At 42.2% G+C, this 22,725-nt stretch overlaps 1 protein-coding gene across 8 annotated transcripts in view; it reads right to left on the reverse strand.

The window, feature by feature from the left end:
* The window catches only part of CADPS (Ca++-dependent secretion activator), a 524,321-nt gene that overhangs the window by 241,099 nt on the left and 260,497 nt on the right, over positions 1–22,725 (reverse strand). For all 8 annotated transcript variants that reach the window (XM_012642835.1, XM_012642705.1, XM_012642642.1 and 5 more), the window contains 3 exons: positions 18,179–18,259; positions 6,504–6,737; positions 1,528–1,649 (listed from right to left, as the gene is read on the reverse strand). In XM_012642835.1, the coding sequence (XP_012498289.1) occupies positions 1,528–1,649; positions 6,504–6,737; positions 18,179–18,259 (437 nt within the window). The remainder of the gene's footprint in view (positions 1–1,527; positions 1,650–6,503; positions 6,738–18,178; positions 18,260–22,725) is intronic.

Consider the following 22,725-nt stretch of genomic DNA (forward strand, 5'->3'; position numbering starts at 1 on the left):
AATTTATTGTCAGTTTGAAACTAAGTTGTAAAAAAAGGGAGAGAGGGTGGCATGTGACAAGGCGCATTGGTTTCCGTTTCCGCCGCACACACTCATTAATTTCACCCAGCTTCTGAGCATCTGAGGCTTTTGCCTATTCATGCAAAGAGCCACTTGAAGGCATACAATGCCCTCAGATTCTCTCTAGTCCAGGAAACATTCAGTGCTTTCTTTGAACTATTTCGTTTGAACATCCTGGTAAGTTATTCATGTTCTGCCAAACAGCTCATAATGCTCTGGGTGAGGAGGGGCAGTGAGCTGCTATTCAGGGTTACCCTTTTGATGACTCTTGCATGAATCAACACCAACACAAAAAGATGCTCATTAGTCTAGACTGGCTTAACTGAGACAGCAAAAGAAGGGAGCCAGGTAGTGGGGAGGGAGGGAAGGGAGCAATGATCTCTCGAGAATTTTTGAGGCCTGAGAGTCTATTGACATGAGTGAATGAACCGTCGTTGTTCCTGTGGACCATTGCAACAGGATCCGTGCTGAGCTCCTGCATTACCTCTGGCCTCCTTCACTGAAGCCAGAGTGATCTTTTCAAAACACATCTCTAATCCTGTCTTCTCATGCTTTCTCCCCATGGCCTAACAAGGACCTCATGGTAGCGGCCCCTGCCTGCCTCTCTGGCAGTGTATGACACCCCTTGTTCTCTAAACTCCAGCCCCACTGGCCTTTGAATTCCTCCTTCTCACAGGGCCTTTGCTGACCAGGGACCTTTGCACAAGCTATTCACTCTGCCTAGAATGCCCTCCACGCCCACCTCCATTCCTCAGCTTTCATAGTATTAGCTCGAATATCTCGCATGTCCCAAGGAAGGCCCGTTCTGCATCTGTCCCCACAAATTGGCTCACTTCCTCCTTCCTACCTAGCTCCTCTCAAAGCACTCTTTCTCCGTCACCATTCATAACTTTGTATATTTGCATCATTACTTTTCTGATGCCCCCACTAAGCTGTGAGCTCTGCAGGGCTACAACAGTGACTACTTTCCTCTCTCCTGTGCATGATACCTTGTAAGCCTTTGACAAAATTGTGTTGACCTAGTGAATTAATGTATTCGGTTCAATGTAACATACTCTGTTCCTACTATGTTCATAAATAAGGCACATAGAGAAAAATTTTGAAAAAAATATACTGAAAACCAAATATTGTTTTAAAAATGTAATAAAGCAAATTTATATCAAACTCTCCTGCACATCATATTGAAGAAAGGAAGTTGTGACTAAACCCTCTAAGGTGAATACCTAAAGCCTCCAGAAAAAAGACTGTTTCTTTAATTTTCTTCAGTCCTTTGTTTGAAGCAATTAGAATTCTTATTATGGCTGCCAAAGAAAAAAAAATGTAGGCAAGTCATATGTTCTGAAAAATAAACAAGGTATAGGTCTTCTAGGATCTTCTGGGGAAGCTGGACATTTACTCTGGAGTTGGCCAAAAGGGAACCAATGGCAACACCCTCTGTAAGAGGAACCGTGGAGAAACATGACTTACGTTGGTTTGGACGCCTCAGCCTGGTCGGTCTGCAGTTTCTCTCCTCCTTCCACCTCCATTGTGCAATACACGATGCGATTCGGAGCCAAGGATTTGAGGCCCTGCACTTCCATGATCACCACCTGAAAACAGAATCACCCAGAGGAAAATACGTGGATGAGAAGAAGTTACAAAGAAAGCCACTGGGTACCTGACGGCTTCTGTCAGGTATCTACCAGCCATGCTGGGATCGGTGTAGCACGAAGATGTGATTCCTCATGGTGTAGCTTATTGCCTCCCAGGTGGAAAGACAAGACTCACGAATTCAGATGCTCACAGGGGCCAGACAGGTAGTATAAATGGGCTACTCTTTTCATGTTAAATAAATAAGCTCATTTTATCATTTCCAACAAAAAATAGACTCCCTCCTATTTCTTTAAAAGTAGTCTAATCGTGTGTAAGGTGACGGTCCATTTCACCTTGTCAGTCCTCACGGTTGTAGTTACTGTTTAGGCCCTTTTTCACCTGATAAGATGTATCTTCCCTCTAAAACATTGCCCTGATTTAGCAGGAAGTAGCTCAATGACTATATTGTCCCTCCTCCCATAGATATGGAAGGGTAAAATTGACAGCGGGGGAATATGTAACAGAGAGAATGGCCTGAAAAAGGGTAAAAATGTTTTCTGTCTCTTCAAAACCCCTCACCCTTTTTGAGAACTGAAACCTACATCCCTGACTCAGGCCAGTGGTCGGGAGGGGCAAGAGAGTGTCCTTTGTTTTTTGTGCCATAGGAGATGGCTCAGGGGAATTGCTTGAGGTCATGAGATTGTTTTGGCTGAGGATGGGATTAACTAGAACCTTTAAAAGCTCTGTACTTCTGCTTAGAAGCAGGACGTTGGTACTTTGAGACAGGAATCTCCCAACCTCCTCATTTGCCAGCAAATTAATAAACTCCTCTTTCCTTCTCCTCAAAAAAATAAAAAAAAAAACATAAAATAAAAGTAGTCTACCTTTTGATTCAGCACTTAACAGAGACGTGGGCTCATGAATTCACCTTTCTCTTTACAATAAGATAAGCAACAGTGCAAGAACTAAGACAAAGGGCAAGCGCCATTCAGCATCAGAGCCAGAGATGCGATAGGAAAAGGTGGGGACTGGCAAACTGGAAGGCACATGCTCCACCTAAAGGGAACAGCTGCCAGTTGCAACCCATTGTTGCCTTGCCTTTCTCCAGTTTGGAGTTACCATATACCCCATTTTTTTCCTACTGGAAAATGGAAATCTGCATCAGAATCACAGTCAGAAATCTGATTTTGAAATGCTGACAATAATCCAAATAGGGAGGAATATGATACACAAATTCTGTGCAGGCCAACACTGTTGAGTCAAAACAAAAACATGTCTGCAGCTGCACGGTCTCTGGTCTGGAAAGAGGGAAAAGGCTGGTGTCATGATGCACCAAGATATGTCATTTACAATTTCTGTCACTTCCCACCACTGCCCCAAACTCCATTCAATCACCTGCTATTCTGATCTTTAGTGGTATGCCTTGTTGTGAGAGAGAAAAGAGAGAGGCGAGAGGAAGGAGAAAAGATAAGAAATTGATTAAAAATTTGGAAGCAAATGACCTACATCAGAGATCTACAATGAGTAATAAAAAGTCACTTGATTGTACTCCAAAAGAGGTAATGGCATTACACAAGGAGGAGAACATGGATATGCAAAACATGTATACTTTTTTAATGGGCTTGGTTCAAGGAAGCACAATAGGGCTAGCATTGAGCCAGGATTTAGCAAGTCATGGAGTGGCTGCTTAACAGCCTCCTGGTTCTCGCACCTAATGTGCATCAGGATCACCTGCAGGGCTTGTTGAGCCAGAGCTTGCTGGGCTCCACCTCCAGAGTTTCTGATCAGTAGGTCTAGGCTGGAGCCCGGGACTTGCCATTTCTAACCATTTCCCAGCTGCTGCTGCTGCTGCTACAGCTTTGAGACCCACTATGCTGCTCCTGTGATGTTGGTTGGGCAAGTGACTTGATGTTGAAATCCCTTTATTTTTGAAAAAATCTCCAGGGCCTCAGTTTTCTTATCTATAAAATGGAGGTAATAATATGTATCCTGTGGCTGTTTTGTGAAGATCAAAGAGATGACAGACAAAGATCAAAGAGATGACAGACATAACTGAAAATTTTTACACTGGGGAGAACCATACCAATGGAAAGAAATGGAAAGCACAGTAGAAAGAGGAAAGTTTTTGGAAATTGAAATATCTGACTTCAAATTCTGAGTATGCATCTTCACTAGCTGTAATCATTTGCAGCTTTCTTAATCTTTCTGAGGCTGCGTTTCCACATCTGCAAATACCAAATACCTTTTTTTTTTTTTTTTTTTTTGAGTCAGAGTCTTGCTTTGTCGTCCGGGCTAGAATGCCATGGCGTCAGCCTAGCTCACAGCAACCTCAAACTCCTGGGCTCAAGCAATCTTTCTGCCTCAGCCTCCCGAGTAGCTGGGACTACAGGCATGCGCCACCATGCCCGGCTAATTTTTTCTCTCTATATATATTTTTAGTTGTCCAGATCATTTCTTTCTATTTTTTTGTAGAGACAGGGTCTTGCTCTTGCTCAGGCTGGTCTCGAACTCCTGACCTTGAGCGATCCACCCGCCTTGGCCTCCCAGAGTGCTAGGATTACAGGCGTAAGCCACCGCGCTCAGCCCTGCAAATACCTTTAAAGATGGTTGTGAGGATTCACTGGGTTGATGATGATGAAGCATGCAGCTCATAGTGGCATTTTACAAATACTTGCTGCTTTTCATCAGCAGTACTCCCCTGCCCAAGGCCATGCCTCTGGACACCCTTGGCCTCAGTTCCTGTGTTGCAAAGTTAACTACCCTCTGGTGTCCCTTCCAGCCATGCAATTCTATACTTAATATAAAATATGTCTTGTGCCAACTTGCAAATTCAAATCCTCTCTCCCCCTCTTCCTGCCTCCCCATGCCGTGTCCCCCAAAACACATTCACAAGTAGATGCGCAATGATTTTTGCTGGCAGTTTTGCTATGAGGTGCAATTTAGTGTCCTAATTAAAAAGTGTTTGGGAATCCTATACTTGTATTTACAAGTTAAAGTCATTTGAATCATATATACACGGGAATATGGTTGGGGACTTGCCCACATCTATATTTCGGATAATCAACTATAATACTGAGTACTAATAAACAATTAGAAAATTACAGACTTAAAAGCTTCATGCATATCAATAAACCTCTTTTTCCCCTTTCTGTAGGAAGACAAGAGGCAGTAGGGAATAAATTGCCACCTCTAATTGGCAATCATCAAATTCAAAGACACCTAAGAAAATGTGTTCAGTACCTCAGGTGGCAGTATTAAAAAAAAAAAAGAGTTTCTGTGAAATTACACTGATGATTTTTCACACACCAAATGCCCTATATTTAATTGAGTACTACCTCTTCCAACTGCACAGTACATGTTGAAAACACTGTAATGTGAGTATCTTGATCCGAACTGAGCATAGAAAAACAAATTACCTGTAGTTAATTCACAGCAAGCCTTAATGATGGTGTAGAAAATTAAGGCAGGCTTTACACATTCTAATTAAACGTACAGAAATCTGATCTTTTCCTTTGGTCTCTCCAAGTCTAGGATCATCATAAAGTCCTTGTGGGGTTCTGAGCTTTAATAAAAGTTATAGGTGGTTCTCAAACTTTGGAGTGCATAAGAAGTATTATACCTGCAGAACTTGTTAAAGTGCTCTTTCCAGGGCTGTACCTTGCCTATGCTTTCTTTTTTTATCTGACAACTTTATTGAGGTATGTTTTACATATCATATCATTAACCCATTTCAGGTGTAAATTCAGTGATTTTTTAATTAAATTTACCAAGTTGTGTGACCATGATCATAAATTAATTTTAGAACATGTTTATCTTCCCCAGTAATATCCCTTATGCCCATTCCTACCTCCTGCCCCAGACCACATTAATCTGTTGATTTGCCTTCAGGACATTTCATATCAATGGAATGAAACAATACGTGGTCTCTTGTGTCCAGCTTCTTTCCCTAAGCATAATATTTTTGAGGTTCGTCCATGTCATAGCATGTATCAATAGGTTGTTCCTTTTAATTGCTGAATTGTGTTCCATTGTATGGCTATACCACACTTTGTCTATTCATTCACCAGCTGATGGACATTTAGGTTGTTTCCATTTTTGGCTCTTATGAATAATGCTGCTATCAATATTTATAATCACATCTTCGTGGGGACATATGTTTTTATTTCTATTGGGTAGATATCTAAGAGTGGGGTTGTTGGATCATATGGTAGTTTCATGTTTAACTTTTTGAGAAAATGCTAACCTATCTTCCGAAGTGGCTGTACAATTTTATATTCCCACCCCCTAGAGATTCTGGTTCAGTAGGTCTGCCCAGGAATTTGCATACTGAACCAGCTTCCCAGGCAATTCTGATGTAGGTAGATCAGAATGTTAAGCCTGCTGTCACAATACTGGCCTAAATGGGTTCTTATAATACTTTGGGTACTGAGATAAACTAAAAAAGTTTATACCACAACGAGCGACTCTCTACCATGTAGCCAACAGGAAAGATAATGGGAAAGAAAATTTACAACTCACCACGAAATGATGCCAGATTGCCTCTCTCCTAACTGTAACACAGGTTGCCAAAATTTTAAACTTTCTACGTTGCATAAGGCCTTTACACAATCCTTAAGCACTGCTTTAAGACAGGGAAAGTAATGCAAGATTAAATTTAGTAGGTGGTTCTTAAGATTGTATTTCCTTAAGAAAAGTATGGGCTCATGGAGATGAGGAATCACTTGCTGATTAGCTGACCTATGCTTAGCAAGCTGTTGTTGTAATAACTGTTCCTGGGGTGCAAGGGGGAAAACAAGCTGATTGCGATGCATCCAATCACCCATGTCCTGCTTGCTGTGCCAGGAAACTTTCAAGGGTTTAGGGCTTTTTACCTCCAAGGAGAAAGACAGCACGACGTCTGACTTGGAGAGTTGGTTCTCACTCTCCTCGCCCATGTCGATGATGGAAGCGTTGTGGCTGCGTTTGAGTTTCTGGAGCTTGAATTCCCCACCTTTGGACACGGGCATGCTCTCCAAGTTGGCCATGAGCAAGTTGACAGAGGACTTCAGCTCCTCAATGTATGTGTTTTCCATTTCTTTGGATACAAACTTGGGAAATTTGCGTTCCTTGTGAAGAAAAAGAAAAGTATGAGCAGAGGAGTAAATAGAGACCTCATTTGCACAGAAGGTTTTTGTCTCACAGCCCAGAGTCAGAATCACATACACCACTAGTGAAATTCACCTAGATTTCATGGCCTTGCGCTATAAAAATATTCAGCCTAGTTGAGTACACAGCTGCCTGTCTTCTAGTGACTTTAACAAATTTAGCAGGTACGAAACACATGCATAAACACATAACAAGAAAGAGTCAAATAAATGCTCTATCTATTATGGTTCTATCCTGTCCCCAGTTTTCCAGCAAATTAGATTTGTGGGAAGAAAAATGGGGTGATATTTTTCAAATCTGGTTTCAGTTCAGTTTTTCTTTTTAGCAAAATGCAGTCAGTTGTTTTTAAGTTATGGAAACAGAAAGACACCCTATTTCTGGATATCTACAGAGATTTTCTCACATGAATAATTCAGAAGGAACTCATTTGAGATGTTTCAAACATAGTCTGTGGCTATTTCCAAGAAGAATAGTTATCATTTTCAAGAAAAATTTAAAAAATTAATGAAGCAATGAACAATGTGATTAAAATTCTTTAGAAAAGAAGATAGAGGAATTTAGTATCAGAATGGACCTCTGTTTTTATTTCCTGCCTTGCTTATGAATTCAGTTGTAATGGCAACATGCTCTAGCCATGCTATTTGTTTCTTTATACCTCCAAGTTGCCCAGGTGGCTTGAGTATGCTTTGGATTGAATCATGGTTTTAGGGAATCATTTCCCGCATAGAACATGAACTTGCCCTCCTCAGCCCTGCTCCGTTAACTGATGGGATGTGGAGCAAGGCAAATCAGTTTGACCCCTTTTTTTGAAAATGACAAAAAACCTGCAACTCAAACTGGTTTAAACAACAACAATAAAAATTATTGGCTTAGAAATATCCTGGAGTAGATATAGCTTCAAATGAGGCTGGAATCAGGGCTCAGATGATGTCACCACAACTGAGTTTTTCCTCAAGATCCTAGGTTTGGTTCTTCTGGGTGGCTCCATGCTCAATCTAGCTCCCGTAATGTCACAGAAATGTTGCTAAAGATCTGTACCTCACAACATCACATCACGCTATCTGGAGGAAGAGTGAAATATTTCCTCTTATAGTGTCCATGGAAGATGGTAAGTCTCTCGTCCCAGAATTTTCACCCAAAGTTTAATTTATGTACATAACCTGAATCAATTTCTATGGCCAGTAATGTGCTGTGCTTATTTGCTTGGGCATGAGTTACGTCCCCCATCCCTGTGGCTGGGGATTAGAACTCCACCTCGATCACAAGAAATGTGAATTGGTTTGCTAGTTCTATGCAGCAAAAATTAAGATGGCTAGTACATGGACACCTGACTCAAAGTCAAACAATTAATTCTATTAAGTGGCCAGTAATCACTCAGATTTACTCTCTCGAGCTATTGAACCGAGAGGCATTGAGATTACAACTGGTTGGGGAAGTTGAAACAGTAAGATCACGTAGACTCAGCATTGACTGCCATACTGGATGAGGTCAAAGCAGAATAAGGCACTTGCCAAAGAAGAAATAGGTAGAGACATAAAGAGGGAAGGAGAGAAAAGAAGAGAAGAGAAAGAAGAGGCTTCTAGAGTTACAGAAAAACTTTTTGATTTTTACTGGTTTTCTAATTCCCACAGACCTAGTTATTCCTCTTGTATTCCAGTTCCTTAAGAAGCTCTTATTTTCCTTTCAATAATCCCCCTATCCACTAGTTAGCTAGAAGGGTGTTTTTTCCTGTCACTTTGAAGCTTCAGTCAAATACACATAGTGGTTTCTCTATATAGAGCTTGGAGATAACTCTGTGCTGTGCCAGTCTTCTTCCTACCTGGAGGCTTTCATAAGTGTTGTTTCCCTTTTCCCCTACCTTTCTGGGTAACTCACAGCCTTCTTGCCATTTTCCATATTTCAGCTTCAAAACTTCACTTCCCTAGGTTGGGTCCTCTTATAGTACTTGCTAGCTCAGTTTCTTGATAACATTTATCTCAATGGATTGAATGTTTGTGTCCCCACAAAATTCATATGTTGAAACCTAATCCCCAATGTGATGCTATTTGGTGATTTGCCTTTGGGGGGTGATTAGATCACGAGGGCAGAACCCTTATGAATGGAATTAGTGCCCTCATGAAAGATGCCCCAGACAGCTCATCTGCTCTTTCCACCATGTGAAGACATAGCGAAAGATGGCTGTCTATGAATCAGGAAAGTGGGCCCTCATCAGACACTGAATCTGCTGGTGCCTTGATCTTGGACTTCTCAGCCTCAACAACCATGAAAAACAAATTTCTGTTGTTTATAAGCCATCAGTGGTATTCTATTACAGCAGCCCAAATGGACTAAGATACCTGTTATAATTAATGAATCAACTGTGAAATTTATTTGTTTAAAGTTTGTCTTTCCTGCTGGGCCATGAATCAGGACCATACCTATCTTGATGCCCCTGATGAATTCTTGGTATCTACCACATAATAAATATTCAACACATATGAGTTGAGTGAATGATTGACAGCTTGTCAAAATTTTTCATATTAAATATCATTGTAGCTAAAACTCAGCTGTGAGGAGGAGGTGGAGAGATGATAAATTAAGTTCTGGAAGAACATTGAGATTCTGCTTTTCTATGTAAATGAGTATGGGGGTCTGAAATCTACTCAGCAACATTAGAGTACTGGTTCCTTCTGGAACCTCTTAGCACAGTCACTTCCTGCTTTAAAATTGGGCTCAACCCACTACTGTGTGGTGCTTTCTAGACACACTGTGGGTGAATGTGAGAGGAGAAGCAGGATGAATCCTTCTGAAATAAGATGATAGGCTGATGGTCTTGACAGGAGCTAGTAATGATTCAACACAGAAGAATCCTGAAATTCTTATTTCTCTAAAACTTATGCATAGTAGACTTGAATTTTCCTCATTCTTGACTTGATCAGGGACAACTTTGAGCCCAAGAACTTGTGTATCCTTTATGCAAAAGTCTGTGAAGATGTGATGACTTGGCTTCTGGGCCACCAACACTTAGAAAACACTTACTGCCATAAACACTGTTCTTGGCACAGTGCCAGACACTAGGAGGCTCATAATGAGAGGCTATAAACTATCTTCTTTGAGCTTACAGCAAATGGGGAGAAAGATCTATAAGGGAACATCAAGGTAGATGCTGTAAGGGCAGTATTATATATGAGATGAGAATTCTTCCTGAGAGAATCAGAGGTGGCTTCCTAGAGGAAGTGAACTTTGGGCTGAGGATCCGATGGATGGAGAAGAGTTTGCAAACATATTTGGTTGGCTAAGACAGGGCTACTTCTCTTTTCTCCTTCCCATGGAAAATATTATAGGCAACCATGAATCCAAGAAGGTCTATGTAACTTCTATATATGTAGTCACATGATATTTTTCATCTCCTTTGGAACATGGCCCTTTTGGAGAGTGAAGGGAAGAAGGAGGTAGGTTAACTCATGGTCTGAGAATAGTCCCTAGGCCACATTCAAGGCTTCTAAGAAGCAAATATTGCATCCCAAGAGCCCAAAGGCCATTACACTAACCTATAGCTTTCCTCCTCCGATAAGGGCCCAAACTTTAATGAACTACATGGTACTGGGGAGGGGGTACCCGGTATGTGGTATGTGTGATTTTTACTGCCAGTTGCTCGCTTTGCAGTTGCTAGGGGGATGGAGAGAAAAACTAGTGCTTGTGAAGTGGGTTCTTTCCTGAAGCTTTGAGAGACTGTATTGTCAAAAGCAATTCCTCTTATCACACCCATATTTGGGACTCAATACCATTTAACTCCACAGTCTTGACATCTTCAAACAAGACCCACTGGTTATGGACAACACCATCATAGCCCAGAGTTAGCTCCCACCAAACTTTATCTAGCAGAATATTGGAAAAATCTGAAGAATGATCACTCCTTCCAGAACTTGGACAGTTCCTAATGACATCATAAAAAGCGGCTCATAAAACTGAAGTCTGCAAGGAAAACAAGGCCATTTTTCTGCTCTGAGTGCTTAAGCCTTGAGAAGAAATAGCATGCTGTCAATCTAGGCTGAGGTTCCAGAGTGGAGTTTTCAATAGCAGACCCATTACAAACACATTTCAAAGCTGAAGTTGTGCCAAAATAAGGAAAATGTAGTCGTCCATCTCTATTGCTACTTTTCCAAGCATAAAAACAAATTAGCCTTGACAAAAGAATTGTTTATTCATATTGCTTTATGAAAGACATAGCATATGGGTGCACAAAGTCCTCCAAAGAAAATCTCGGCTGGACATTTATTTTTGTTTTGGGCTGGTAACATTCCTCAATGAGGATGGCCTCCCAAGGACAATTCCAACCAGGGTTATTTATGCTTGGAGGGATTTTTGGAGCATCTTGAAAAATAGCATTTGAAAGTTCTAACAGCCATTAGCGTCCTTAGCCTTTGGCTTTTCTTTTCTGTTTTTGGATTTTTACTCACAGAAGATGAATGCGGTATGTGTAAGTGCTTACAAGACTACCCTCGCTTAGAGAGAGGTTCCCTAGACACCAAAGGCTCAAATGACATATGCTGGCAAGTGATCAGAAGGAGAGATGTGACCGACGGACATTTCTAGACACAGGAGCTCCCCAATAGTGTTGCAGCTCTTTAATCCAATCTCTCAAACACTTCCAGGGCTCCTACCACGTGTCAGGTGCTATGGTTGTCGTTAGTGATGAAAGGGTCAGCAGGGGGTGATGGTAAGCGGGGGACATACCAGAAAGTGACTAATTGGACAGCGTGTGACACATGAAGCAACAGAGGCGTGCACGGAGGACAAGGAGGGCACCAAGGAAACTTATGCAGTCCACGTTTATGAAACAGACTTGACTCTGAATCCTGGGTCTGCCACTTACCAGCTTTGGGACTTTAGATAGATTTCTTCACCTATTTGAATTTTGGTTTCTGTATTTGAAATGGGGATTAAAAACTTCACAGAATTATTATGAAGAGTAAGAGATAATAACAAACATGAATACATTTTGACTACCATCTGACTCTCTCTACACACACACACACACACACACACACACACACACACACACACACACAGGTGCTATGCTACTACCACCATCACTACCGACAACAATACTACCAGTAATTATGGTGACTTAGGTACACATAATGATGCTAGTTGGCAATTACTGAGTGCTAACTATGTCTTGGGCACCAGTTTAAGCACTTTACATGCTTTATGTCATCTAAAGCTTCTGACAACCCACTCAGGCAAGTGCTGCTGTTTATCCCCATTTTCTGGAAGAAAATGAGGCAGACAAGTTAAAGCAGCAATTAGTAGAGCTGAGTTTGAAACCCAGCAGACTGGCTCTGGAGCTCACGTTCTCAGCTATGATATGATAGGGCACAACTATCCAGCTGAAAATGTCAACAGAGCTGAGGCAATCCTTTGGGACCTCTCATCATGGTGCCCCCTGCACGTGTCACCTTGTTTTGCAGCACTCAACAGAGGGCTGGTGACAGTAGAGCCCTCTGCAGCAATGGCTATTGCACCCTTGCCCAGTCGACGTGCACAGTGCAGGGTAGTGTAGGGAGAGATGAGGAAGGGGTGAGCATGTTAAATGAGAGAAAGAAGGTCTTAGTAGTAATCTGTCAAAATCAGTGTCACAGACATTAGAAGGCATTTTGGGCTCAGGCATGAGAATTTTTTGGATTGGCTTCTTCACCCAACTGGTCTTACTTGCTCAGCTTTGATGAATTGGATGGACTTCCCTACACTTCAACGAGCTTCAGAGGACCTGCCTGGCATTTAGATTTTTCCTTGAACTCAGAGTTTCCTGGGTTCTTAGCTATCTGACAAAGGCCAAAGTCAGGGAGATATTCCCCACACACATTTTTTTCAGGTAAAAAATGAAAATAAACTCTTACTGTGTGCTGGCCACCTATGCTACTTCATGACACAGCATGAATGTCAGGTCCAACAACATTAGTTTGCAAACTGGGGGTTCCTATCATTCTCTGGTAGAGAGGATTCCATTTCTATCTGATTTTTGGTAGGGCATAGAATAGAACTTTTCCATCAGAGAAAGAATTGGATATTATTTCTCACTGATTTTGCAATCGGGTCAGGGGATGAGATGCTAATTTTGCTCTGCATAAAAGTTTAAATGGCAGTTCCACATTTCAAATGATAGCTTGAAAAACCAATGGTGTTTTCACTCCTAGACCTCTGCCACTAATACTACAAAAGCTGTATTATTTGTCTTAAATAATTAGCTCAAGAATTTTGGAATTTTACCCTAAAATGTGGCCAAAAGAACTGGCAAATATCACAGCAGCACTAATGCCACAATCTGCTTGTTTGAGCTTTAATGTCAACTTTTGATCACACAATTTAAATAACTTAGACTTAATTCCTGGGTGAAATTTGGGAACACTTTAATATCAACATGAGCGGATTTGGGAAAATGTTTGAACAGGGATTACGAAGCCTTTTCTACCAGCTTAAAAAAAACGTATTCAGATCTCTTCCTGGAACTTTTGAGGCAGCATGACTGATGTTCACAGTGAGACCATCTCTGTCTGATGTTCTCGTGCAGCTGTCTCTGTCTGATGATTTGTGGGATGTCGGTGTGATTGAATTGATAGATTACAATACAAAGTTGTGGGTAAGGGAAAGCCGACTTTTTCTCACTCCTGTTTTTTCCTGAGAAGAGAGGACAAACACATTCCTTTTGTGGAAATGTGTGATAAATGCTACTGGCAGGATGACCAGGGGTCCCTGCCATCTCTTTTTCAGGTTCCAGGAAAATCAAGACAGAGAGGATTCTGAATTCCAGGAGCCAGTTCTGCTGAACTCTGTTGCTTCACTTGGGCTTCCAGATAAACTGAAGGGAATGCACAGCAACTTTTAGTGGAGCAAAGAAAGCAGTTTCCAGGAGGGGCACCATCAGGAGGAGAGGAATGGGGCAGGCGGCAAGCCTGTCTTGGAGTAGCTTCCTGCCTCTCATCTGATTGTTCAAAAGAAATAGCGTGAAACTTGGAATTAGAGGACTCAGCTTTCTGCTCACTAGCTGAGTGAACTTGGATATATCACTGAGACTCTTTGATTTGCCTAAACTGGGAGAATTAATGTAACTCCAAGGATTGTCCATTACAGGTCTAAATGAGAGTTTATGTGAAATTGCACAGCCAGTGCCTGGCACATTTAATAAAGGACTGATTAGCAGAGAGCGGTCAGGATGAGGGGAGGTGAAAGCCTGGGTGAAGGGCATACTGGATCTTTGGTTCGGGATGAGGAGGAAAATGAGGACCTATGTTTGGGAAGGTATTTTGCAAGGGTAGTATTCATACTGGTGGAGAGTCCAGATTCTGGTCATTGAGTGACTGTGGCCAAGTCCTCTAATGTCTCTGCTTTAGCTTTCTCCTCTACAAAATGGGGATAATGATAGCATCTTTCTCATAAGGTTGTTGGATGGTTAGATAGACTCTCAAATGTAAAATGCTTAGAAGAGAGTCTGGCACACAGGAGAACACTATGTAAGTGGTAAGTCATAGTTATTACTACTGGGTACATCTACAGTGTCTCCCAATTCATAATGATCACTCCACTCACCGCCTTCCTGCTTCCCACCCTCACTCTAAGTGATATATCTCCAGCATCCATGTGCTCAATGAGCCCCTCACCCCTTTTCCACTGTCCACTGTGGATTGGTTGATTGCACCAGGGGTTAGCTCTTGAACCAATCAAAGGCCCAATTCTTGGGAATGTGAATTTGCAGGGGGTAGTGAGAAGAGGGTCAAGGGGAGAGAAGGAGAAAGATTTGAGAGGGAGGATGACTGGCTGAATGATTCTCTATTTGGCCACACCAGAAACATGTGGAACTGTGGGATGGGCATGTGTCTCCCTTGAGAAGCAAAGAAAGCTGGTTTGCAGAGAAAAATGGATGATGAATATGACACACAGATGAGAGGTGGAGGGAAAGACCTGACCACTCTGAGGTCCCTGGTTCTTTCCTGGGTTCTGGCTGCAATTTGCCCAGGGGCTCTGTGAGATCCTTCTTGATCCCAATCCCATCTTTTACATAAGCTTCCTTGAGTTGGTGCCTCTTATTTACAATCAAAAGTGCTCTACCCACCTTTCAATTCAGAGAACAGAGTGAATTATATATGATGGGTGACATCTTATCCAGGAATTTCTGGTTATGATATTTACAGGAGCTAACTCTCAGCCATATGGGTTGAATTGCACATCTTCACTAAAATTCACTGTGACGCCGGAAATAGAAAAATCAGGGCATGCTAAAAGAAGATAAGCAGAGGTGCTTTGTTTCAATATCTCTTCATGCACTAGCCAATATCTGAGATCTTGATATTTTATTTAATTTTTAGTTTTTATTTAATTTTTATTTAATTTTTAGTTGATATTTTGCAGTTTTCCTCAGTATTAGCCAGGCTGGTTTAGGCAAGGTGAAAATTTATTTTTCTTGGAATTCGACTAAACTGAGGGAAAAGCAGATACATAGCTAAAGCTCAGGAATAACTGGAATTAGGGACTTAAACATCCTGAGGACTCCTTGATATCTCAATGTAGTTTCCCCACCTCTGCTTCTCTCCTATGAAAAGGAGTTTGTTGACTTCATTCTTTTATCTTCTTTTCCCTATGTGGAAAAATTGAACATGACTGTAGGCATCTTTCTACCCCTGGAAGATACAGCCCTGTTGGCCCATGGTCCCCAGGCCCCAGGGAAGGGATTCATTGGTTTAGTTCCCATCAAGCATCCATTTCCAGACCAATCGCTTGTGGCCGGGGCAGGCTGGAACTTAGATTGGTTCCCCTTGAGTGAAGAGCTCATTCTAGGACCAACTAGCAGTGGCAAGGGGGCCATGGCATGAATGAACATTTCAGAAGACAGTCAACTTCTAAGAGAACAGGAGATAGTAGTGGGCAGTCCAAGTCATAGAAATCCTCAATATCTTAAATGTTTGGGGGACCCTTCACGTATTTTATAATTATTCTCCATTCTCTGTAAATAATAACCAAGATTCACTTTAACTGCCTATTTCATTATTCAAGAAGGTTTAGTTCTAACTTGATAATATCCTGCTTAGCTTCAGAATATTTAGTGGTGTGGGCTGGGGGAGAGGGTTCTTTGATCTACTGTTCAGAGACGAGGATCTTGGCTCATTTACACCAGTTGTTCGTCTAGGGTCTTTTAAAAGTTAAAATTAGCCTAACACTAGTTTTAAATTATCATGTTAAGCCTCAAAGTAAAAAAGCAACTAAAATAAAGGTGACATGAGCTTGTTTTTGAAGTGTGTGTGTGTGTGTGTGTGTGTGTGTGTGTGTGTGTGTGGGTTTATTCAGATTGGATGAATACTTATTAGTTACAAATGTAATTGTTGCCTAATAGGCAGGAGAATAGACCACATGACCTCCATTTTATGGATAATCCTCTAATAGGAGACATCGAGTTTACAGAAGAAGTAAACTCTAAAGGCTTATTAATGTTTACTCCCACATTAAGCAGGATTTAAAAACATAACAACCTTTTATACTACCTTTAGCCAAATCCCTAACCCCATACTATTTTAGCCACCAGACTGACTTGACTATAAACTTCAAAGATATCCAAAAAACAAGATGCAAAACATTTCTGTAAAAGTGCTTGAGCACCAACAGAGGGATTTTCGTGCTTCTTGGAATCTGTCTCTGGTTTCTCCTCCAGTAGGACTCCTTCCTATATGTCCAAGTCGTGAGATGCCTCTCTCCATAAAGAGAAAGGCTGAATGTTAAGCTCCACCCCACGTCCACCCTCCCTGCCATCTCTGACAGCCACTACCCTCACATGCACTCAGGGCCTGTGGCTAGAGTAGGAACAAGTAGGAGCTGGTTGTTATTTAAAATGTTGATATTTTGTTCTTTGTGGATTTTTGGGTGTTAACTATAATTTAAAAGTATTTTATTAAAAATCATTTATTTTGATTGCTGAGTTTCTGGGAGCCCCCTTAAATTTTGCACCTGGAGTGAGTGCCTCTGCCCAGTGCCAAGCCTGATACCTAGACTGACTTGTGCTGAGGGTCCAGTGTAGCCTCTTTGCTAATGCCCATCATGTTCAGCCTGGATTTCCCCTTCTCTGTCATGAGAATCATAACTGAAATGTCCTGAGAGGGCTGTCTGTGGGACTGGCTGAGATGGTGCATGGAAAGCACTTAGCACGCTTAACACAGAGTCAGCGCTCAATAAATACTATTAGCGTTACTGCTATTAATAATAACACAAATGGCAGGGATGGCAATAATAGTAGATAACATTTAGCTGTCGTCTGACAATAAGAAATGATCCCAACCCTAAAGGAGTTCTATCTACCGGGAGACTCGGACATGTAAACAAACAATCCCCATTCAGTGAACTGCTACAATAAAGGTCCTCATGTATGGCGAGGACACAAGGTGGGGAGGACTGACCCACCACTAAGCTCCTAGAGAAGGAGTTTTAAGGCAAGTACTAAAGGCTCAGTAGGTGAGTTTGCTAAGTGGAGGGGAGAAGAAATGTCATTCCAGGTTGAGACACCAGTGGACACAAAGACACCGAGCCTGGCAAGGGCTGGGTATATTCACAGGGAGATGTTCTCTGGAGCTGGATTGGGAGGTACTGGTGGGAAAGCTGTGAGACGTGAGGTTAATAAGGAACCAGACAGTCTGTTGATTAAGAGCCTTGAATGTCATTGTGTTCTGGGGACAATGAAGGAATCTACTGAAGGATTTTGAGGCTGTGTTTTGAGATGTTCATATATGAGTTTTAGAATGGCAACTGTGTGCAGGATGGACAGGAAGGGGGTGAGACTCGAGCCAGGGATACCTACTAGGAGGCCACGGCAACACGCAGGTGCTGAGGGTGAGGGCCTGGGCCATAGCACCGGCAGGGCTGCTGGAAAGCAGGGAAGCAGTCTTGGCCCCGCACTGAGGAGGCAGCCCAGGGAGGCTGGGTGGCTGAGTGAGTGTGGGGTGTTGTGGAGAGGAAGGAGAAACTGTCAGTGACTAGGAGGTCTCATCCAAAGTAACTGGATATAGAATACATGCGGAGGAGGAAATGTAGGTATGTGAGGGGTGGGAGGAAGAAGATAAGGAGCCAGATTTTGAACCTGAAGTGCCTGGGGAATGTCTAAGCGGAAACGTTCAATCGACAGTTGGAAATATGAGTCTGGAACTCAAAAGAAAGGCGAAGCCTGAGTTCGGGTATTCAATGGAGTGGAGAAAATGCACGTGGTACCTCTGGGAGAACTCGCCTTGAGAGACAAGGGTGGAGGGCCCAGTCAGGGCGACTGACCTCCTCTTCTCTCCTCTCTGCTGCTCCACCTTATCTTTTGGGGGCTCTTAATCGTCAGGGTGCTTCCTGAGTGGGACTTTGGCCTGGTCCCCAGAAAACATCCCCAAAGTTTCCTTACCCTGGCTATTTGGTCTGCCATCTGGAGACGTCCATCCAGCTCTCGTCTGATCTGGGCTGCCTGCTCATCTGGATTGTCCAGCTGCACAAAAGCACAAACATCGAGACTTTCAGTTTGGGTCACAAAAGCCAATAAACTCATGACTTTCCATTCTACATCCCCCTTCCCCACTCCATGCTCCATGGACATATTTCACTAAAAAACAGATTCTTGTCACTGAAAGACCCAGGGTGAATGAAATCCCAAGTTAATTCTAGGCAGAGCGTGATGTGGCAGGCAGTTGGTAAGAGAGACATTTGAACGACCTTGCACAGAAATGATCAATCGCTTCTGACACGCTGGGCAGCAGTGTTTCTAATGGGGGCCCAAGGCAGCACCTCTGTCTTGGCCCAGTGAAGAAAGTGCTTACCCGGCAGATGTACAAGGAAGGAGATGGCCATATAACTATTAGAAATGTCAGGAGCAGACACAGTGCATATGCACAGTGCACACAGACCGTGGGAGATTAGTCAGTCGTTGCATTCCTTCTCATTGAGCCCCGAGACCTTCCCAACCAGCCCTCCACGTGGCTACTTCCAATCAGCTGGTGTTGGTGTCTAAGTTGAAGCCTATTCTTATCTTGTCTGATATTAGGATATAAATATCAGAACACTCAAGAATAAATAAATCTGGACAAGTCCCTAACTTCTCTGGTTTTAGCTTTCCATCTAAAGAATAAGGGGTTGGTTATGAAATCTTCATCCTTTTCACATCTTTGTATGAATCTATGAAAGAGATTAGCAAACATTTCTGTGAAGGGCCATATAATCACAACGGCAAGCTTCGAGGCCATAAGATCTCTGTTGCAATGAATCACCTCCTCCACTGTCGTGTGAAAACGGCCACAGACGATATGTGAGTGAATGAGAGTCAACGTGTTCCAATAAAATTTTATTTACAACAGGTGGCAGCCCATAGCTGGTCATTCCTGTTTTATGAATTGAAGTTATCTCTTTATTTCCAAGCAACCCTAGCATTATCCTTCAAAGTGTTACTGGGTCTGCTTTTTCCAGCAAGTTATAGTTTATTCACAGAGAAGTTTAACAAGAGACAGTTGCATTCAAATAAAATTCTTCTTTTTAGTATATATTAACTCACAACAAAAAGCAGCATAGGAAATATGTGAGTTTTCTTACTGGAACACAGTGGTTCTCATTCACTCATGTATTGTCTACGGCTGTTTTCACACTACATGGCGGAGTCGATTCATTGCAACAGAGAAACTCACATAAGAAATATGTGAGTTTGATAAGTCTCTTTCTTCTAAAATTTATTTTTATTCAAAAACTTTAAGCTCCAAGCTTATAAAAAAAGATCGTCACCTATACTATGCAATGATATAAAAAATAAGTTATTTCTAATATGATGAATGTGATATAAATAACACTAGAAAATTTATAATCATACTTCTGAAGCGTCATAATTAATCTTCTTTGGTTTATTTTACAAAACACATAAAAAATCCATCTGGCTTTATGCTGTGATTTTTATCACCCTGTTTAGTTCAGGAATTAACATGGCCTTATTTTCTCCTTTCCACAGTTTTAGAGAGAAGATCTGTTTCCTAGATCATGAAAACTGGATTGCAACATTTGGCTATATACTCTAAGGCAGAATTTTCCAAAGGATGTTCTGCTGAACGATAATACTAGATACTTCTGAAGAAAGGTTTTCAGAAGGGCTCCAGAAGAATTGTCAGATAAGTTTGGGAAAAGCCGTGTTGAAAGGCACAAAGTCTCTGAGAAGTTTGCGGTAAAGAAATCTGTTAGACTTGGACCAACTCAACTGTTGTTTAACTGAAATCTTAACTTTTTATTTTTTGCATAATGCTCATAGAACACCAGTTGAAGATCATGTTCTAAACAAATGTAGAGAGAAGCACCTGCAAGCAGTCACACCACCGACCAGTGGTCCATCCTGGTCACCACCTTCCGAAAGGCCCAGGTGGGAAACACAGTGTGCTCAGTGTTGTTTTTAAGCTCCAATGAGCTGCTTTTCTTATATTCCCTTGGAAAGCCCATGAGTTCTTCAGAGCTAGGTGTAAATCCACTGGGAACACTCGGATGTCTTGTTCAAAATACATATGCAAATGGAACACTCCACTGCTTCTCTGAGAAGCAGCAGAATTATTTGGTTAGGGGCTGAAGTTGGGAATTCTGTCAAAAGATATGAGGCTCACAAAGGTTAAAACTGAAAGGAGAAAATCCAGCCCAACAGGACCAGCTCCACGACTAAATTTCCCAAAGGCATTTGAGTTCTCCTAGTGGCCTCATATAACGCAACTGGAAACAGTGGAGAATGCTGCTGATGACAATGAGCAGGCAAGGTTGACCTTAAGCTTTTTGTATCCTTTCATTCATTAGTTCACCCATTCACTCATTCACTCATCAGTTTTTTATGGAATGACTTGATATGTCAAGACACTGGAACACAGAAAGGAACAAGACAGATCCAGTCCCTAATTCCATGGAGCTTAAATCTAGTAAGAACAGGTATGATTTGGACATAAAGGAGAGGGGGTTAGCATTTACTGATACCTGTAACCAAACACCCTATGACCCGTTTTACAGTCTTTTCTAAAGGGTCCCAAGAAACAGATGCTTATATGCTTTCCCGGAGGAAAAAGGATTCTGGGGTCAGGAAATGCTGTACCCTCTTGAGAATTTATAACATACATTAGCATAATCAAGACTGAGAAATTCTAGAGCAGAAAAGTCTGTTTAAATGCACTGAACTTTCTCTTTTACACAACTATTCCACCAAAAACAAATATTCCACAGAACAGTTTGGGAAATTCCACATGTGAAACAACTTTATGAGGTAGGTACCATTATTATTCCCATGTTAACAGATGAGGAAATTGAGTCTCGGTAAGTTGAGGGAAATGCCACGGTTCACATAGCTGGTAAAGTGGTATGAGCCATTTGAAACCAAGTCTGCTCTGCCTCAAATCACAGCTCTTCAGCCCTCATTATGTTGGCTTCCTTCTTAAGTGCCTTTTTCTAATTGATCCTGACAATTAACTAACTTGGCACTCTCACTTTGTTCGTTGTAGACATGGGCCAATTTGACACATAGAGCCACCACTAGGGGGCAGAGAAATGTTGACCCTCTGTCTCTTGTCAGGACTGATTGATTTCTCTTGGGGAGGCTGTAGCAGTGCCAGATTCTTCCCTAAGACATGATAGCAATGGGCATGTCCTTATCCTGGCTCTGCCATTTCATAGCTGTGTGACTGGAGCAAATTACTTAACCTCTCTGTGCTTCAGGTCTCATCTGAATAATCAGGAGAACTCTACCCTTAGGTTTTCATAAGAATTAACTGAGACAATGGGTATAAAATGCTCAGCCCAGCGCTTGGCATCCATGAAACCCTCGGGAAATGGTGGCTGCTGTTACTTGTGTTATTAAAGCAGTCCATGCTGGCTGCATTTCTGACATGGGCCACCATGGGGCATCAAAGGTTCAGAATAGGAGGTGTCAGATGGGACAATGTCCCTCTCCGGTGTGGACGTGGGGTCTTGGCATGACAGTCTAGGCGGTGGAGGTGATGTGATCAGAGGCTCCCATCTCTTGACAAATTTCCCTATTTTTTCTGTGTCTCCCATGTCCTGCGGGGTCGAATGCCTTTGCTCTGTTAGACTTTAATTAGCAGGAGTGACCAGAAGGCGGACACCGCTGCCCGACGGCTAATGATCTGAAGAGAGGGTGAAAAGGGAGATGCAACCGAAGTTCCCTAAAATAGCCTGGCATGATAGAGAAGGCCATCCGCAACCGGGGAGCTTGACAGCCCCACTGTGTGAAATCCAAAAATATAAAGAGAAATCAAGTAATTACCTTTTGAAGTGCTGGAAAGAAAAAGCCAGAGAAGGAGCTTCCATGGAAACGAGGTTCTGTTTATTGCACTGGTCTTTTCCGCCGAGGAAAGGAAAGATCAGCTGGAGAACCAAGGCAAGGGAAAGCCTTTCACACTGACAGCTCATTAGGGTTCAAAAATGTACATGTGCATAAAGGCTCTTTACCTAATTAGACAAATAATGTTCCTACTAGCAGAGGTCAAGCAGAGGCAGGGCTGTTGTTTTGACTTGTCAGTCAAGCAAAAGGAAACATTTCCTTGGGCTTTTCCTTTAAAGTGATGGAGAACTGAGTCCAGCACTGCGTAAGTGCAGACAGCTATCTCCCAAGCCATCAGTTCAAGCCCGCCAGAAGCGACTCTCTCTGGCTCTTGGGTGGCAGGCCCTGCAGAGATGAGAGCTCAGAGCAGTGTTGCCGTAGGGCCGATTTTGAACACAGCCCTGAGATCCAGCAGAGTGGAGTTGCACCTATCTATCCTGCTCCTTAGCTGTGCAACCTTGTCAAGTCTCTTCACCTCGCTGAACCTCAGCTTCTTCATCTACAAAGTGGAGATAATTTTTATCTTGCATGGGTGGTGAAAGGACAAAATGAGGCAATGAATTGCACTGTGCAAGGGAAGTCAGACCAACTGGGGTCCAAATCTTGGCTTTGCA

Source organism: Propithecus coquereli, unplaced genomic scaffold, assembly GCF_000956105.1.
Source record: "Propithecus coquereli isolate 6110/MARCELLA unplaced genomic scaffold, Pcoq_1.0 Scaffold1, whole genome shotgun sequence".
Taxonomy (NCBI): domain Eukaryota; kingdom Metazoa; phylum Chordata; class Mammalia; order Primates; family Indriidae; genus Propithecus; species Propithecus coquereli.